The 18,027-nt window shown below is 46.6% G+C and overlaps 1 protein-coding gene across 1 annotated transcript; it reads right to left on the minus strand.

Moving 5' to 3' along the window:
- Positions 1-5,004: 5,004 nt before the first annotated feature.
- SLC7A3 (solute carrier family 7 member 3) lies at positions 5,005-9,978 on the minus strand (the record flags this gene model as incomplete). The annotated part of the gene is made up of 12 exons (XM_079765606.1): positions 9,851-9,978; positions 8,489-8,888; positions 8,009-8,167; positions 7,641-7,818; positions 7,329-7,441; positions 6,976-7,198; positions 6,664-6,803; positions 6,464-6,566; positions 6,062-6,228; positions 5,703-5,869; positions 5,254-5,362; positions 5,005-5,120 (listed from the first exon to the last, which is right to left on the minus strand). Exons 2-12 carry the CDS (start codon positions 8,856-8,858, stop codon positions 5,005-5,007), a joined length of 1,845 nt encoding a protein of 614 aa, XP_079621732.1. The 5' UTR covers positions 8,859-8,888; positions 9,851-9,978.
- Between the last annotated feature and the right edge of the window lie 8,049 nt (positions 9,979-18,027).

The raw sequence follows: 18,027 nt of genomic DNA on the forward strand, positions 1-18,027 counted from the left end.
GGAAATGATGAACAACATAGACTGAAGAACAAGAACAGACCCAGAAACAAGGAGGCATCGATCGGACTGTTGGTCCTCAGAGGGAGGGTAGGGGAGGGTGGGGGTAGGGGGGAGAGATCAACCAAAGGACTTGTGTGCATGCATACAAGCCTAACCAATGGTTAAGGACAACAGGGGGGTGGGGGCATCCGTGGGGAGGGGTGGGGGATGGGAATGGGGGGATGAGGACAAATATGTAACACCTTAATCAATAAAGAAATTAAAAATAAATAAATAAATAAATAAAATAAAATATTAAAACTCTTAAAAAAAAGTCAATGGACAGTATACAAATGCATGAGGAAATGCAGATAATAAATCACCACATAGGCACTGCTAGACTTATCCTGCTTCTGTAAATTAAAAACAAAAATCCACAGAGCCCTAGCCAGTATTCTCAGTGGTTAGAACGTTGGTCCTTGGACTGAAAGGTCTCGGGTTCGCTTTTGGTCAAGGACACATACCTCACTAGCAGGCTCGATCCTTCCCACCCCCGGCGGGGTGGGAGTGGGAGGCAACCAATCAATGTGTCTCTCTACCTCCTCTTCCCTCCCACTCTCTCCAAAAATCAATGGAAAAAAATATTCTGGGGTGTGGATTAACAAAAAAATAAATAAAAATCCACAACCCTAGCTGGTTTGGCTCAGTGGATAGAGTATCGGCCTGCAGACGGAAAGGTCCCGGGTTCCATTCTAGTCAAGGGCACATGCCGGGTTGTGGGCTCAATCCCCAGTAGGGGACGAGCAGGAGGCAGCCGGATCAATGATTCTTTCTCATCATTGATGTTTCTATCTCTCTCTCCCTCTCCCTTACTCTCTGAAATCAATAAAAATATTTTTTTAAAAAAAACTTACTTTAGCTCTAACTGGTTTGGCTCAGTGGATAGAGCGTCAGCCTGCGGACTCAAGGGTCCCAGGTTTGATTCAGGTCAAGGGCATGTACCTTGGTTGTGGGCACATCCCCAGTAGGGAGTGTGCAGGAGGCAGCTGATTGATGTTTCTCTCTCATCAATGTTTCTAACTTTCTATCCTTCTCCCTTCCACTCTGTAAAAAAAATCAATAAAATATATTTTTTTAAAAACTTACTTTAAAAAATATATACAAATATATTTTTAAAAAATAAAAATATATATTTTAAAAATCTACAGGAAAATGAGGGATTTTTTATCTGATGGGCATGTGTTTTTGCAATAAAGTATGAGGCCAAGTCAACAGCAAAGAGTAGGTGGGAGAGATTTGAAGAATGTGAAAAAGGTAAGAGACAGTTGTTCAGAGAGCAGAGAATCTGAGAAAAAAAGGATTTCAAGCTGCGTTGAGGGCCTAATGGAGGTTGATGATTCTTAACCTGCTCAGCTGTGTGATTACCATCACCAATACTGAACTACACAAGTGAAAGTATGGAGATGTTTGGATTCATCCGAGTGGGAGCGGGGTAGTACTCTGGAGTGTTGCCTAGAGAGGTGAGGATACAGTAAACCCTCCGTTTTTTGGACCTCGATTTAACAGACTTCAGATTGAACGGACAAAATTTCCAGTCCATATGTCATGTGAAAATTAACACTCTGGAAATTTTTAAAATGCTTTTAACCAAGATTTGTTTATAATTAAATCAACAGGTTATTTTTTTTGTTGTTAATTCACTATTATTTTTAACAAATTTTAGCAAATGGGCCATATGTTGGAAAAAACACTGCAGTAATTTCACCACATAAGTAAATATTACATATCTACAACTGTAGTCTACGTATTTAAATCCAAGAGTCACCCCTTGTAAATATTGTTCAGTGAATGATTAGCATGTAATCACACTGTATTGCACTCAGTAATTGGTTCTGTTGTCTTGTAGAGTGACTTTTCTGCAGCAGTTTTAACACTTGCTGATGTTCGCACGTGCACTAAGTCACACCCAAGCCGTGTGCATTTGTTTACTCTTGGTAACTGGTGAATGCAAGCATTTAATAGACCTATTCCATATAAATTTAAAATTACAGTAATACATATACAAAACTTTTCTGTGACATTAAACTTTTCATACATAATTTTAATGACACATACACATCTACATAAGTAAAAACAGGTAAACTAATTTGTCAATTTTTAACATAAGCATTTGGAAAACCTACTTTATTATATAACAGATTTTCAGCTTTAATGGACACCTCCTCACCCAAATTAGTCCATTATATTAAGGATTTACTGTATTTGCAAGAGAGGTAATGGTAATAAATTCAGGAATTAACATGAGAAAGTGAGCAAACAAAGATTGGAGGAAAGTGATAAAAAGAGAGAAAGTGTATGTGGGAGGGGGAAGAGTAAATTGGAGGATTCATGAGGTCAAAGAATTGTGGCAGTGGGGTTACTTGAGCAAGTGAGCTTGGGGAAGCTTAGAATGTTGTGGAAAGAGAACTTGATGTTTGAATTAGTGATTTTAGATGTGAACATTCTGGCAAGATCTAGGGTATAACCATATGATTATGTAGCTAAGGTGTAATTCACTGAACCAAACCATAGAACCACTCTCTCCTTCACATGTTATAACACTCGCATCCACACACTTCTTTGCATTCAGTTGTAGGCCCTGGAATTAATGGACTTCAAGAGGAATACCTAGTCAGTGAAATTTGTTTTCCCAGTCTGTAAAGAACTGAGACCTAATGGTTCTTTTTATTTGCATTTCTTTAATGTGTGAGGTTGAGTATTTTTCTTATATTTGTTGGTGTTTCCTATTCTTTTTCTGAACACTATTTACATCCTTTACCCCCTCATTCTATCAGGTATTCATCTCTTATTGATTTGTAAGCTGCTCTTTGTATGTAAACTATAAGTTGTACTATAAATTTTTTCTTTTGATCTTGCCCTAGGGCAGTCTTTAGGCTAACACACAGCTATTACATACACATATGTCCTCTGAATTGATGACTCCTAAATCTAACTCTAGCCCAGACCTCTAGACCAGCTCCAAGTTCCAATGGATGATTATATATCTTCAGTATGAAGCTAAACTCATGTATATTTATAAAGTCAGCATATCTAGAACTAAATTCATCTCTCTCCAAATATGCTCGTCCTCTTATGCTATCTTGGCTAATAACTTGATCACTAACTCAGAAATTTCACCCTACAATCTTCTAAAATAAATCATCCATTTCTTTCTTGCTGCCTCTATCCAACTGACCAAAAAAAAAAAAAAAAAAACCCTGAAAATTTTACCCAAATGACTGCAGTTCCCTCCTATTTGCTACTGGCAATGTCACACAGTGGTTAAGGAGCACAAGCTGCAGACAAAACTGGATTTGTATCCTGGCCCTGACCATTCCAAGTTATGTGACCTAGAGCATATTTTTACCCAAAACCTGTTCCCCTATCTGTAAAAGAAAAGTATCTTATCTACCTCATAGGGTTATTGCAAGGACTAAATGAAATTGTATGTACAATATTTGACATATAATAAATACTCAAGAAATGGTAGCTATTATCTCACTGCTCTAACTTCCCCCATCCTCTTCCAACCCATCCTCGCTGCTGCCAGTCTAACAAATCCAACCATCCCCTTGCTTGGAATCCTTCAGTGATTCCTTCCTTCACTCCACACACACATCTTTTTAAATATATTTTTATTGATTTCAGAGAAATCATCACAAAGAGATGGACACATCAATGATGAGAGGGAATAATTGATCAGCTACTTCCTGCACATCCCACACTGGGGATCGAGCCCGCAACCCAGGCATGTGCCCTGACTGGGAATCGAACTGTGACCTCCTGGTTCATAGGTCAATGCTCAACCACTGAGCAACACTGGCTGAGCCACATACACATCTTTTTAAGACCTCTGAATTCCTTGGTAAGGTATACAAAGCCATTCATATGGTCTGTTATTGTTCACCACAATCCCACACATGCTACCCCTCAGCCACATTAAGCTATACATCATATTCTTAAATTCAATATGCTTTTTCACACTTCCATGGTTTGGAGCACACTTTTCACTTACAGACAAGTCCTCCCCTCAGTCCACTTCATAAACACCGATTTAAGACTCAGTCAAGCATTATCCTTTGTGCTTCTGCAACACTCAGCACTTATCTCTGCCCTGGTACAAATCATACTGTTTTATATTTACCTGCTTGTCTCTCCCACTAGACTGTGAGTTCCCTGAAGGTAGGGATATTTTATTCATGCTTGTATCTCCAGCATCCAGCATGGGACCTAGTGTTTTATAGGAACATCATATGTTTGTTAAATAAATGACTAGTTCTTGGTCTAAGCAGAGCTCTACCTCACCTCTCTGTTCCCTTACTACCTATGTAGCAATCAGTATCTATACATAACTAGTATACACAATCCTTTACCAACTACCCCCCATTGTCCACTTCTGTCCCAGAATTGCCAAACCCCCAGCCAAAATTTCTATTGCTCAGTCAAACACAGAAGTCTTGGACTGGTCCAACTAGAAGGGGCAGAACAGAAGACAGTGGTCTCAGTGTGGGCCCTGACCAATGCCAGTGTTGAGATCAGAGTCTACCCCAAACCCCAGAACCTAACCTTTAGTATAGCAAGGGAAAACATATCTAAAGAGTATTTCTTTTAGTGTTACTATACTGGATGACTGCTTACACCACCCTCCTCAAACCCCGAGCCAACAAGAAGCACACACAGGCACAACAGATACTTTTGTCGTGATGGGAACAAAGTACACTTATCTGAAGCTCTCCACACTGAAAGTCAGGCTTCACATCATCTCTAGCAAGCAAAAAACAAGACATAGTTTCTTTTTCTAGACTCTTTTAATATTTTTTACAAGCCAGTAAGCTGCTACAGGTGCAATTAAAAAGTAGACAACTTTAAAAAAAAAGGAGATGAGAAACAGCAAAGACCTATTAATGTTCCCCCCCAATATCCCATTGCTAGCTCTCCATGTCCTCAGGAGTTCTCTCCATTATTGTGTGGGGGACCAGCTAGCATTCAGGTACTGCTGAGATCAAAGTCTACAGATCGGGTTCTAGACTTGAGTGGGGGTTCATCACTCTTAACCTCTTCCAGGCTGTGCTGGATTCCATAGCCGAAATAGATCGCAAACCCTAGTGTGTAAAGGTAGCTGTGAGGTGAGGAAATAGTGACCTGTAAAGGCTTAATAGTTCTACTTAATACCAAGAGGGAAAGGAATTGGGATAGGACACCCAAGAAGCCTACTCTTCCCAAGTGGATACCTACCAATCACCATCCAGACCCCAAATCGGGCCCAGGTGCCAGATGTCATCTGCATCATAAGGTAAACATTCACAAAGATGCTCATTAGTGGGAGGAGAGGCAAAGCAGGTACCTGAGAACAAAGCAAAATCTTTTTTTACATGCTACAAGGTGACCTAGAAAGAGATCCCTAACCTACTCAGACAGGAGAGAGAAAGCCCAACTGTATATTTCAGTACCCACTCATTTAGTGTACCTCATATGGAACTGTAAGAATTCTCAAATTTTAGGGAAATGGAACTGGAAATGAACTAAGGATTGTCAAAGAAGTCTTTGGTCTGTCTAGGTATCTCCTATATCATTCCTTTCTTGCCCAATTAAAGAATATCTATTAACCTTATTCGACTGCAAGGTATCTGGAGCCTATTTTCTTTCAAGATGGGTTGGTAGGGGGAAAGAGAAAGGTCATTTACCTTGAAGTGAAGGGGAGTAGAGCTCTGTGGCTGTCTCCAGATGACCCCAGTGAACCCAGTAATGAGCATCAGGAGCAACACAACCACTGCAATCCACACTGGATCTCCAGAAAGCAGTGGAATTGACCACTGGGCCAGCACCAGGCAAAGGACACTTAGGAGCAGAGCTTCAAGAGTCAAGTTGAGAAACATCAAAACCAACTCTTTCTTGAGACCAACATGTTAAGACATTAAGCACCCCATTCCAAGGAGGGTCATCTCTCTAGTTCTTTCTCAGTCACCAAATGCCACATACTCTCTCTCTCCCCCCACATCATGCTGACCTCAGAGCCACCCCAGAGAAAAATTTCATTGCTCACCAAGTAGTGAGGAACAAACATAGACAACTTGGCCAGAGAGTGGAGTGGGGGTGAGGTTGTGTGGACAAAATAGTGCCTGTAAGGTCAGCTTTTCTATTTCAGGCATCGTCTCCTCCTGCAACTCCAGTTCATCTTCCTCAATCCTCATCTCCTGGCCAGGCTGATATCTGAAGCAAGAGTAAGAAGGCAACAATAACAACAACTGTTTTTATGATCTTTTCTCAGGCAGCTTACTCTTCCTGGTCACCATGAAGGGCAGAAGCTCTTTTTGGCAGAGAGGGATATCCATATTCCTCAAGGATAGTCAGGATGATGAAGGCAAAGGGGGGAGGAGGAGCAGATCCCCATCATTCCCCTTCCAAGAATAAAAACCCAAATCTCAGCATGGGGATGGATTCTCACCTGAGGATGAGAACACAAATAGATACCAGGGAGTAAGCAAGCAGGGTCCCAATTGACATGAGGTCCACAAGATCAGCAAGTTCAAAGAGGAATGCCATTAATGCTGCAAATGATGGGGAGAAAACAAAGTCAGAAAAGGGAAGAGCAAAGTTAAGGGAGTTGGTGAAACAACTAGGGAAAGGACAAAAACGATTTTTCACCTGCAATAATGCCAGAGACCACAGTGGCTACGATGGGGGTGCGTGTGCCACTGTGGATCCGAGCAAGGACACGGAAGAGCAAGCCATCCTCCGCCATTGCATAGATCACTCGAGGCATGGGGAACATAGAGCCCAAGAGGCTGGAGAGAAGAATGTCCAGAGTGGCATAAGTTGATTGTGATCTCTCTCCCCAAGCTTGTGAGGTTAAGGACTCTCCACATTCTCCTCAGACCTTGTAAGGGGTCATCTGTGGTACTGAAAGCTATAACCTGAGACTCTGATAGCAGAGGATAATAAATGTTTGACACTGACCTGGTAGAAAGAGCACAGAGGGATCCAATAGCCACAACATAGCGGGCAGGGGCCCATCCAACATGGAGAAATGCCTCAGGCAAGGGACTCTCAGGGTGAAGCTGATAGTAAGGCATCATTAGCGTAAGTGCCGAAGAAACACCAAAATACGCCAAAAAGCAGACGAAAAGTGAAATCACAATGCCCACGGGAATGGAACGCTGAGGATTCTGGGCCTCTTCCCCTGCAGGAAGGGGCACGCTGTTCTGAATCAGGAAAGCAGACTCACTCCTCTACCTCCCCCAGTATGCATGCAGCCTGAGCACACACTGTGCCCAAGCCCCAGACAGGACAGAATGGAATGGCCATGTTACCAGTGGTAGCAATACAGTCGAAACCAACAAATGCATAGAAACAGGTAGCTGCTCCACGGAGAATCCCCTCGATGCCAAAAGGCACAAATCCTCCAGAGCCCAGAGGGCCCAACCTAAAATAGAAGAAGGGATGAAAAAGGTAAGGGTGTGTCCAGCCAACTCCGTACCTTTTCTCTAATGCCACACTACTTAGGTCTTCAAAGCCTAGGCTCCCATTCCTCCCTACTGCCAACCCAGAACCCCTCAGCATGGATGCCTCCTACTCCTCATCACGTTCCCAGCTCTGCATCTGCTGAGAGTGAATCTCCTAACCTATGAGTATCATTGAGTCCGTCCATGGCCAGTTTGTAGTCCTCTTCTGTGAGCTTCCAGTTGTGCACATCCCCCTTAATGAAGCCAGAGATGATGACAAAACCGAGAACCAAAAGGTTCACCACTGTGAACACTTTGGTAACCAAGGCCGACTCGCTAGCCCCCACAGCCAGCAATCCTGTGGAAAAGAGGCATTCAGAACTCTAAGCAAGCAAGTCCTCAGTCCAAGCTTGTTTCCCCACCTCTATCTATGTACAGACTGCTCTTTCCCAACTTCTCTTCGTTCTCACCATTACCACCTCCCCCAACCCCTTCTCAGGTCTAGTCCCTCCCCTACCCCCATCATTATCCCAGTCCCTTGCCCTCACCAGTGAGCAACAACACAAGGCCCAAAGCAAAGAAATCTGGATATTCTGCGAGAACATGGGGAACATGCAGTGAGATGCTCCCCTGCAGGGTCTGAGAGATGTGGTTCCCAATCAGGTTGTCAAAAGCTGAGCTCCAGGCCCGGGCCACACTGGCTGTACCTGGTAGAGGAGAGGGAGAAACGTGGGGTCAAGAGTCCTCCCACCTCTCCTCCCTCCCCCAAAGCAGTCTCACAAGAATCCCTCCGATTTTCATCTAGACTTACTTTTTAAAAACCAAAACTACTCAACTTAAAGAAAACCAGGATAAAGGTAAGCAGAATGAACAATTTCTCCACACCTTGAAGCCTTCCAGCCCGCCACCAGACACACACATTTAGGGGTATTGAAGTCCTGTGAATGACTTCAACATTCTATCCAGATTTCCTGGCTCAAAAGCCCCTTCATTGGCTGTGCAGTTTCCTCCCTGCCCCAGCATCTCACCAATGACATAGGAGAGGATGAGGTTCCAGCCAGTGGTGAAGGCCCAGAGTTCACCCACAGTGACATAGCTGTAGAGATATGCAGAACCAGATCGGGGAACCCGGGCACCAAACTCTGCATAGCACAGCCCGGCCAACACAGAAGATAGAGCGGCCACCAAAAAGCAGATCACAATGGATGGTCCTGCTTTATCTTTGGCCACCTCCCCAGCCAGGACATACACGCCTGCACCCAATGTGCTGCCCACTCCCAGGGCCACTAAATCCAGAGTGCTCAGGCATCTGGCAAGGCGAGTCTCAGCCATGCCTGGCTCCAGTGTACGTCTGCGTGCCAGCTTATGACCAAATCTGCGAAGTTTCTGCAACGGCATTGTAGCTGGAATTGAAGAGGTTACTAGGACCTGGTGAAAAACAAGACAAAAGCTCTTCAGTAGGGCTCATAATCCCTAAACTCTAGGAATGAATTACAATACCCACTGCACCAAGCACAGGTGCTACTGGGGAGAGAGGGGGGGATGGGCAGGAGGCTATTGAAGAAACAAAGGCAAGTCACTTTTCTTCTAACCGCAGTTTCTTCCCACACAGATAGGAATAACAATACCACACAGGTTTGAGGAAGGACAAATTTCAGAAAAGGCATATGAAAATCCCCTATAGTAAGTACATGGCCTGGCAGGGAAACTATGGGATTGATCCTAGACTTCAACCCAGGAACCATGGGGCCTAATATGTCTGCTTCCTTAGGAATCAAACAGAACTCGACTCAGGAGGGGCCAGCAAATTGGGGATGAAGCCCAATATCCACATTCCTTTTCAGTACTCGCCCCCAGGGCCACTCAATAGGTGTGGCTCCTACATCACCCGGAGAGGTGGGGGGAAGCAACCTGGGCTGCAGATCAAAAGTGAGTAGAGCCTCAATTCCACCCCTCCTCATCAAGCCTACACCGCAGAATTGCGTGGCCGTGGATCAGGGGAGTAAGCAAATGTTAATGTTCCCCCATTTCCTCCCGCCCCGCTAAGCTGACCAGCAAGCATCAACAGTGAGGCGGGGCTTCGACATCTAAAAAGACTTGGAGATGCGACCCAAGATGAACCCATGAGCAACCCAAAATTGCTCACACCAGAGAGAAGGGGCTCCGCTCTAGGCCCCCTACTCAGCTCCCAAATTCTTATGCCCCCATCTAGAAAAGGTCTGGCGCTGAGGTAAAAAAAAAAAAAAAAATAGCTCCCGGGGCCGGGGTCTCGCCAGCAACAGGTCACAGCTGCGGTGATGCAACTGCAAACCATGATTGCCAGAGAATCCTAGGCATGCCTGGACCCTCGCCATCCCCCTCCGACGCACGTGCTGGCCCCCAAGGCTTACCAGGGAGCGGTTAGTCTTGAGTCGGCTTCAGCGAGGCTGAGTTAAGCCGAGTTGGCTTGGGGGTGCCTAGTTCTTATGCTCAGGCTTCAAAGCTGCTGCTTGGGGTCCTTGCGCGCCAAGCTCCCCTTATATATCCCAGAGGCGGAGCCAGTAACGTCATGGAATCCCGCCCCTAGTCATCCTCCCTACACAAAACACATACACACAGGCGCGCGCGCGCGAGCGCACACACACACACACACACACACACACACACACACACACACTCCCTCAAAGGGATTGCGTGGGGCCTGAGACGGTTTTTTACTTGAAACAGCAAGACCAGTGTGGCAAGGAGCGAGAAAGGGGGGAGGGCAGGCTTTCCTACTCACCTTCTTCTAAGCAGGACAATGAGAGAATTCCTGGCCAGAGACCCCCTGGGATTTTTTACCTTTGTGCCTTAATAGTCGGAATATGTGCTTGGCGGAGTGGGGGAGGAGTGAGAAGTGGGGAGAAACAACACCTGAGTCTCCGGCTCCCTCTCCCTCAGTCTTCCTTAGCTTTTCTTTCTACGCGAGGTTCCCGCACACACGTCTGAAATCTTTCCCAAGGACCACACTAAATTATGGTCTGCCATCTGACACCGACCCCTCAGCTCTCACCCTCAACTGTGGGTGTTTCTTTTTTAATTTATTTTTTATTAATGTATAGTTGACATACAATATGTGGGTGCTTCTTGTGTGGGTGTTTCTAATGCAGACAACAACAAAAAATGGAAGATGATTTCAACCACCACCTGTGCACATAATTAATCCCATCTAGATTTCCAGGCCCCATTCTCGCCATAGTGTATCTCCAACTAACAATAAATGTTAAACTCTTAAGTATGAAATTCTGACAATATTGAAATATTGGAAGAGAGATCTCATTTAATTCCATTTTACTGATGAGTAAACTGAGCCTCAGAGGCATGACTTGCTTCACATCACATCATAAATATTTTTTCACTACATCACTGATAAAACCTGGCCTGTTGGACTTCAATGCCTGCCTCCCATAGGTACTATATCTCATCTAAATGCAGGAGAAGAGGAGGTGTGGTCTCAAGCAAAGCCAAACCTGCAGAAGCACCAACATGGATACATGCCCTTTTAGGCTAGGTCCGTGGTCGGCAAACCGCGGCTCGCCAGCCACATGCAGCTCTTTGGCCCCTTGAGTGTGGCTCTTCCACAAAATGCCATGGCCTGAGCGAGTCTATTTTGAAGAAGTGGCGTTAGAAGAAGTTTCAGTTTAAAAAATTTGGCTCTCAAAAGAAATTTAAATCATTGTACTGTTGATATTTGGCTCTGTTGACTAATGAGTTTGCCGACCACTGGGCTAGGTGTTCCTGGAAAAGAGAAGAGGAGCTGAAGAATCAAAAAATGATCCATCACACCTGGTGTCAAACCCATAATTCCATCCAGCCCAATCAGCTAATAGTCGTAATGGAGCAACAAGGGTTGTGAAGGAGTGCTTCTCCCCCAGCAAAACATCTCAGGGAGTAAGGATGGACCCAAATATCCTTATTTCCTTTAAATAATTCATTATATGTCACACATGAAACCTACCCAAAATCTAAATCGTTTTTTAAGTAATTGGTATTTTCAACTAGCTACGTTTTGTCATTCCTTAAATATTTATTGAGAACTGACTATGTGTATAGCAGGTAGTGAAGCAATGAAGAGACAATAAAGGAAACATAAAATAAAATCCTTGCCCTGCTAGTCTTAAAAATCTAGGTAGGGCAAGACAACACACACGGTATAATTGAAAATAATATTCCATAGTGGTTAGGAGTGCAGTCTTTGGAGTTAGACCTAGGTTAAATTCCCGGCTCAGCTGTGGCCTGGAGCAAACTTTATAACTTCTCTGAGCCTCAGTTTCTGGAAACAATATACATGTTTCACAGGATTCTTGTGATGCTTAGATGAGATTATAAAATCAAAATTTCCTGCCTGGCACATAGAAGTATTCAATAAAAACTTTATTCATATTCAGAATAATATATTTGTATATATGATAATGATGTGGTTGCTTAAAGTAGGTGATTGACTCAATTATGAGATTAATTGACAAATTAGTGTTGTAAATATTCAGGGAAAGAAGTCATCAGTACAGACTGGAAAATATAAGGAAGCCTTCTTAGTTTGTAAGGGGTTGATGAGGGAGGTTGGCAGAGACTTAAGCTAAGCCATGAAGTGTGGATGAGCTCTGGACCCACAAAAAGGTATGAAGTAAAGTCAGGGGCCCATGTACAGACCAGCCTAGCAAGTGCAGTGTTTGTTAGGTAAGAGAGGAAGATAAGGTTGGATAATGAATGACTCCCTCTTGGAGTAATGGGTGTCATAAATTTATTACCTTATATGTAAACAATAATATTTATCATCAGTCATAAATTCACACCAGTCAAGTCTAGCAGTGGATTTAACAGACACTCAGTTATTCAATAAAAACTTAGTCAATTAATTAGAAGCATGAGAAGGTACCCTCCAATTCTAGCATTCCAATTTTTTGTGAACAACTGTTCTTATTCACCTATTCATCCTTTTCATGCATTTGTAGATAGCATTCAACCATATTTCCTTCCTCAGCTTTTATTTTTCCAGAAGTTCCATCATGTCCTCATCATTATGGACTTTCTCCAATTTCAATACCTCTTTTAGTACAATGAATGGCCAGATGGAAGATATTGAATTTTTTGTTTGTTTTTATTATAAAACAATGTAATAATAATGCAAACTGCATAAAAAATCACCCAGAATTCCTAACAAACCAACTATTTGTGTTTTTGCATGCTTTGTTATGGTCTTTGTCTACACACACACACACACACACACACACACACACACATACATACAGGGGTGGACAAAAATAGATTTACAGTTATAATGAAAATTATAATAATAATAAATAATAATACAAAATAAACTCTGTGTTTCACATACAACTGCAAACATACTTTACCCAGCCCTGTATATCATATATTAAATTATCATATAATTGTGCATTCTCCTTTTTTCATGATCAAATGTTTTTTCAAATTACTACTAGAATTTATTAAAGGTAAAAAAAGTTTGTTCAGTTTAAAAACATAAATACTTATTTAATCATTCTGAAAAAATAAAATCAGTAGAATAAATGTGTATAAAAAATCAAAAAAATAAAAAGAATTCATAAGTTCATAGTGACACTTTTAAAAGGCAGGGGGAAGCTCTTCTTTATAGAAGAATACCAGCTAATAAATCTACAAGAAATGCTAGAATTAGAAAATCACCATCTTGCAATTTCCAAAGTAATAACTGATTCAGACAAGGATAATCAATAAATAAAGTGTCGGGAAACAGGATATTCACATAATCTCAAACTACTCCCCCTCCCCCCAGATTGCATATGAAAGGCACATGTATTAGTTTTCAATTTCTACCATAACAAATTACTACAAACTTATGGGCTCAAAACAACATAAATATATTAGTCCACAGTTTATGTAGGTCAGAAGTCTGGCACTGTATGGCTGGATTCTTTGCTCAGGGTTTATGGGGATAAAATAAAAGTATCTGCATTCATTTTTAGATGCTCTGGGGAAGAATCCCCTTTCAAGCTCATTCAAGTTGGCAGAATTTAGTTCCATGCACTTGTAGAACTCAGGTACCCATTTCCTTAATATGTGGTTTTCTCCATCGCCAAGCCACAGTACATCATAACCTTCTCCTGCTTTGAATCTCTCTGACTCCTCCTCTTTTTTAAAAAATGTATTTTTATTGCCCTAGCTGGTTTTGCTCAGTGGATAGAGCGTTGGCCTGTGGACCAAAGGCACTGGGGATCGAGCCCCCAACCCAGGCATGTGCCCTGACCAGGAATCAAACCGTGACTTCTTGTTTTTTGTTAATCATCACCCAAGGATATTTTTCCATTGATTTTCAGGGAGAGTGGAAGAGAGAGGGAAAGACAGAGAGAAACATCAATGTGGGAGAAACACATTGAGAGAAACACATCAATTGGTTGCCTCCCACAGGAACCCTGACCAGGACCCCGGACCAAGGAGGAGCCTGCAACCAATGTATGTGCCCTTGACGTGAATGGAACCTGGGACCCTTTGGTCTGCAGGCCGATGGTCTATCCACTGAGCCAAACTGGCTAGGGCAAACCATGACCTGTTGGTTCATAAGTCAATGCTCAACCACTGAGCAATGCCGGTAGGCTAACTCCCCCTCTTCTACTATTAAGGGCTCAGGTGTCTACATTGGACTCACTGAGATAATCCAAGGCAATCTCCCTATTATAAGAATTGGTAACCTTAATTATCTCTGCAAAGTCCTCTTTGCCATGTAATGTAACACATTCGGGAGAGAAAGTCATGGGACCAAAATTCTACCTACAACAGAACCATTATAGTGAAGAGATCTGAGGGGAACCACCTTAACCAAATGACCAAATTTAGCATCACAGATAATGGGACAAACTAACATTATGTGCTCTACATGTGATGTAATGAGAAGTACATGTCACCCATGAGAAAAATTCTTTAATCTAAATCTAGTCATTAAGAAATAATCAGAAATATCCAGATTCTACAAAGGACAACTAGCCAGAACTCTGCAAATGTCTTGAAAGACAAAATAAAAAAAAGTAGGGACATAAGAACAGGCATATAGACCAATGAATCAGAACAGAGATCCCAGGAGAAACCAAGATGGCGGCATAGGTTAAACACCTAACCTACAGCCTGGCACAACAATTTCAAAAATACAACTAAAAGTCAAAACGGACATCATCTAGAACCACAGGAAAGCTGGCTGACTGAAATGCCCACAACTAGAAGGAAAGAGAAAACCACAAGGAAAATCAGAGGAACCGTAAAAGCCTGAGGTATGGAGACACGGGCGGAGACACGGGTGGAGACACGAGCACGCGCGCGTGCGGGGAGGACGGAGCCGGAGAGGAAGGGGCGGCTGACGGCCTGGCCGGCGTTCTCTAGCAGGAAGGAGATAAAAGCTCCAGATTGCGCTGAACCCCAGCTCCGACTGCACTGAACCCCAGTTCCGGGCAAAACCCTGGGAAGCCAGGCTCATGCTGGGGGAATCTGGGCTGTGGGGCGGAGGCACAGAGGAGCGGCGCCGGAGGCGCGCATGTGAATGCGCGCAGAGGAGGGACTGTTGCCTGTGCCGCTGAATCGCCCTAGTGGGAAGGAGACAAAAGCTCCAGACCGTGCTGAACCCCAGTTCCAACTGCACTGAACCCCAGTTCCGAGAAAGACCCGGGGAAGCCAGGCTCATACTGGGGGAATCTGGGCTGTAAGGCAGAAATGCAGAGAAGCGGCGAGGGGCAGAGCACTGGAGGCGCGCACGGGAATGAGCGCAGAGGATGGTCTGTTGCCTGTGCCGCTGGATTGCCCTGGTGGGAAGGAGACAAAAGCGCCAGACTGCGGTGAGCCCCAGTTCCGACTACACGGAAACCCAGTTCCGGGCGAGAATCTGGGAATCCGGATTCATTGGGGGAGAGACTAGACTGTTTGGCAGCAGGCGAAACTCCAGGGCGCTTTTCTCTCAGAGGTGTTTTCAGGGAGTACAGAGGGACACTGAGACACAGGAACCTCATAGGACGGGGCTGACGGGAAGCCAAGGTTGTAGGCTCCACCCTGTAACTCCGCCCCATCCAAGCTGAGCACAGAGGCTTTTACAATTTTGCAAGTCTAGTTGAATAAGGCTGTCTCCTGGCATAGACACAGCTGATCCTCACAGCCAAGTGGACTGGAATGGAGGTCACATCCTCCCAGTGTACCAACAGCAATCAAGGCTTAACAACACCAAGACTTTGCACTCAGCCCACAAAGGGGGGTATCAAGAGCGACCACCTAGGGAGATTGGGGAAGCTGAGCGATAGGGAGGCAGCCAAAAGGGGAAGACACCGAAACAGGTCTTGAATGTAAGGGATGCTGTAATTCCTGCTGAGTGGCCTCAGGCAGTAGCTGACCTACACTCCATTGGAGACCCAGAAACGAGGGCATCTAGTGGTCGGTGTGAGATGACACCAGATTTCAACCACTCGCATAAGGGACACATTCAAGAGGCAGACGCAGTGAGCGCCAAAGCCTTGCTGCACCAAGACCCGGCCCATAAACGTGTCTCCTGCACAGCAACTCTTCCTTTATAGACACAGAGGGTCATCACGGCCAATTGGCCTGGAGGTCAATTCCTCCCAGTGACACCAACAACAATCATGACTTAACTACACAAAGGAGGACCAAGATGGAGGCATAGGGCGGAAGCCTGATTGTTGCCTACCACAACAATTTTGAGACTACGACGGGAGAGCAGAGCAGACACCATCCAGAACCACCGGAGGGCTGACTGAGCAGATGCTCTACAACTAGAATAAAAGAGAGGGGTTCGCGGGATGATGCTGATGCCGGTGACCCAAAGATCACACTTTAAGAACTACGGCTCAGGCGACACAATGGCGGCCTGGAACATGCTCGGCGCAGTTCCCCCGGCAGTCTCCAGCTGAGGGGATGGCTCCACTCGCTGCTGAGCATGGACAGAAGAGCCCCTGGGAGACATGGGGTGGGAGACTCCGTGCTTGCTGACCTCCAAGTCCTTCAAGAATCTCAACGCCCCGGAAGCGGCCAGGTGCGCACGCTCAGCGACCGGCCACCGCTGCAGACCCAAGGGCCGACGCAGCCACCCCGGACCAGCCTGCCACCGCGCACCGGGCACACCGGAGCTTCGCCGAGCCTGCCGCCCAACGAGTTCGGCGGCGGCTGCCCTGGAGCTCTGAGAAAATGGCCGAAGGAATTGCTGAGAGGGAATTGACCAACAGGAATTGGGATCAAGAAGACGAAACCCCGCTGGGTCCCGGATCCGGGTAAAGCCGCGCACCCCTGGGTCCGGGTGAAGCTGGGAACTGGGACAGGGTGAGGCTGGGTCCCGGGTTCGAGCGAGGCCACATGCCCCTGGATCCGGGTAAGGCCGCACGCCCCTGGGTCCGGGTGAGGTTGGGTCCCAGGTTTGGGTGGGGGCGCCCCCCCTGGGTCTGGGTGAGGCTAGGCGCCCCCCCCTGGGTCTGGGTGAGGCTAGGCGCCCCTAGGTCTGGGTGAGGCTGGTACCTGGGTCCGGGTGGGGCCGGGCGCCCCTGGACCCAGGTGAGGCCACGTGACCCTGGGTCTGGAAGAGGCCACGCGCCCCTGGGACCGGGTGAAGCTGTATCCCAGGTCCGGGTGAGGCCGTATGCCCCTGGATCTGGGAGCGGCTGGGTCCTGGGTCCGGGTGAGGCCACGCGCCCCTGGGTCCGGGGAAAGCTAGATCGCGGGTCCGGGCGAGACCGTGAGCCCCTGGATCCGGGTGAGGCTGGGTCCCAGGCCCGGGAGAGGCCACGCGCCCCTGGGTCCAGGTGAAGCTGAATCCTGGGTCTGGGCGAGGCCGTGTGCCCCTGGATCCGGGTAAGGCTGGGTTCTGGGTCCGGGTGAGGCCGTGCGCCCCTGGATCTGGGTGAGGCCACGCGCGACTGGGTCTGGGAGAGGCCACGTGCCGCTGGGTCCGGGAGAGGCCACGCGCCCCTGGGTCCGGGGGAAGCTAGATCCCGGGTCCGGGCGAGGCCGTGTGCCCCTGTATCCGGGTGAGGCTGGGTCCCGGACCCGGGAGAGGCCACGCGCCCCTGGGTTTGGGTGAGGCCATGTGCCCCTGGGTCTGGGTGACGCTGAATCCTGGGTCTGGGCGAGGCCGTGTGCCCTTGGATCCGGGTGAGGCTGGGTCCCGGGTCCGGGTGAGGCCGTGTGCCCCTGGATCCGCGTGAGGCTGGGTCCCGGGCCTGGATGAGGCCACGCTCCCCTGGGTCCAGGTAAGGCCACGCGTCCCTGGGTCCGAGTGAAGCTGGATCCTGGGTCCGGGTGAGGTCGTGTGCCCCTGGATTCGGGTGAGGCTGGGTCCCAGGTCCGGGTGAGGCCGTGCGCCCCTGGGTCTGGAAGAGGCCACGCGCCCCTGGGTCCGGGGGAAGCTAGATCCCGGGTCTGGGTGAGGCCGTGTGCCCCTGGATCCGGGTGAAGCTGAATCCTGGGTCTGGGCGAGGCCGTGTGCCCCTGGATCCGGGTGAGGCTGGGTCCCGGTCCGGGTGAGGCCGTGGGCCCCTGGATCCGGATCAGGCCACGCGACCCTGGGTCTGGG

This window comes from Cnephaeus nilssonii (assembly GCF_951640355.1).
Source record: "Cnephaeus nilssonii genome assembly, chromosome: X".
NCBI lineage: Eukaryota > Metazoa > Chordata > Mammalia > Chiroptera > Vespertilionidae > Cnephaeus > Cnephaeus nilssonii.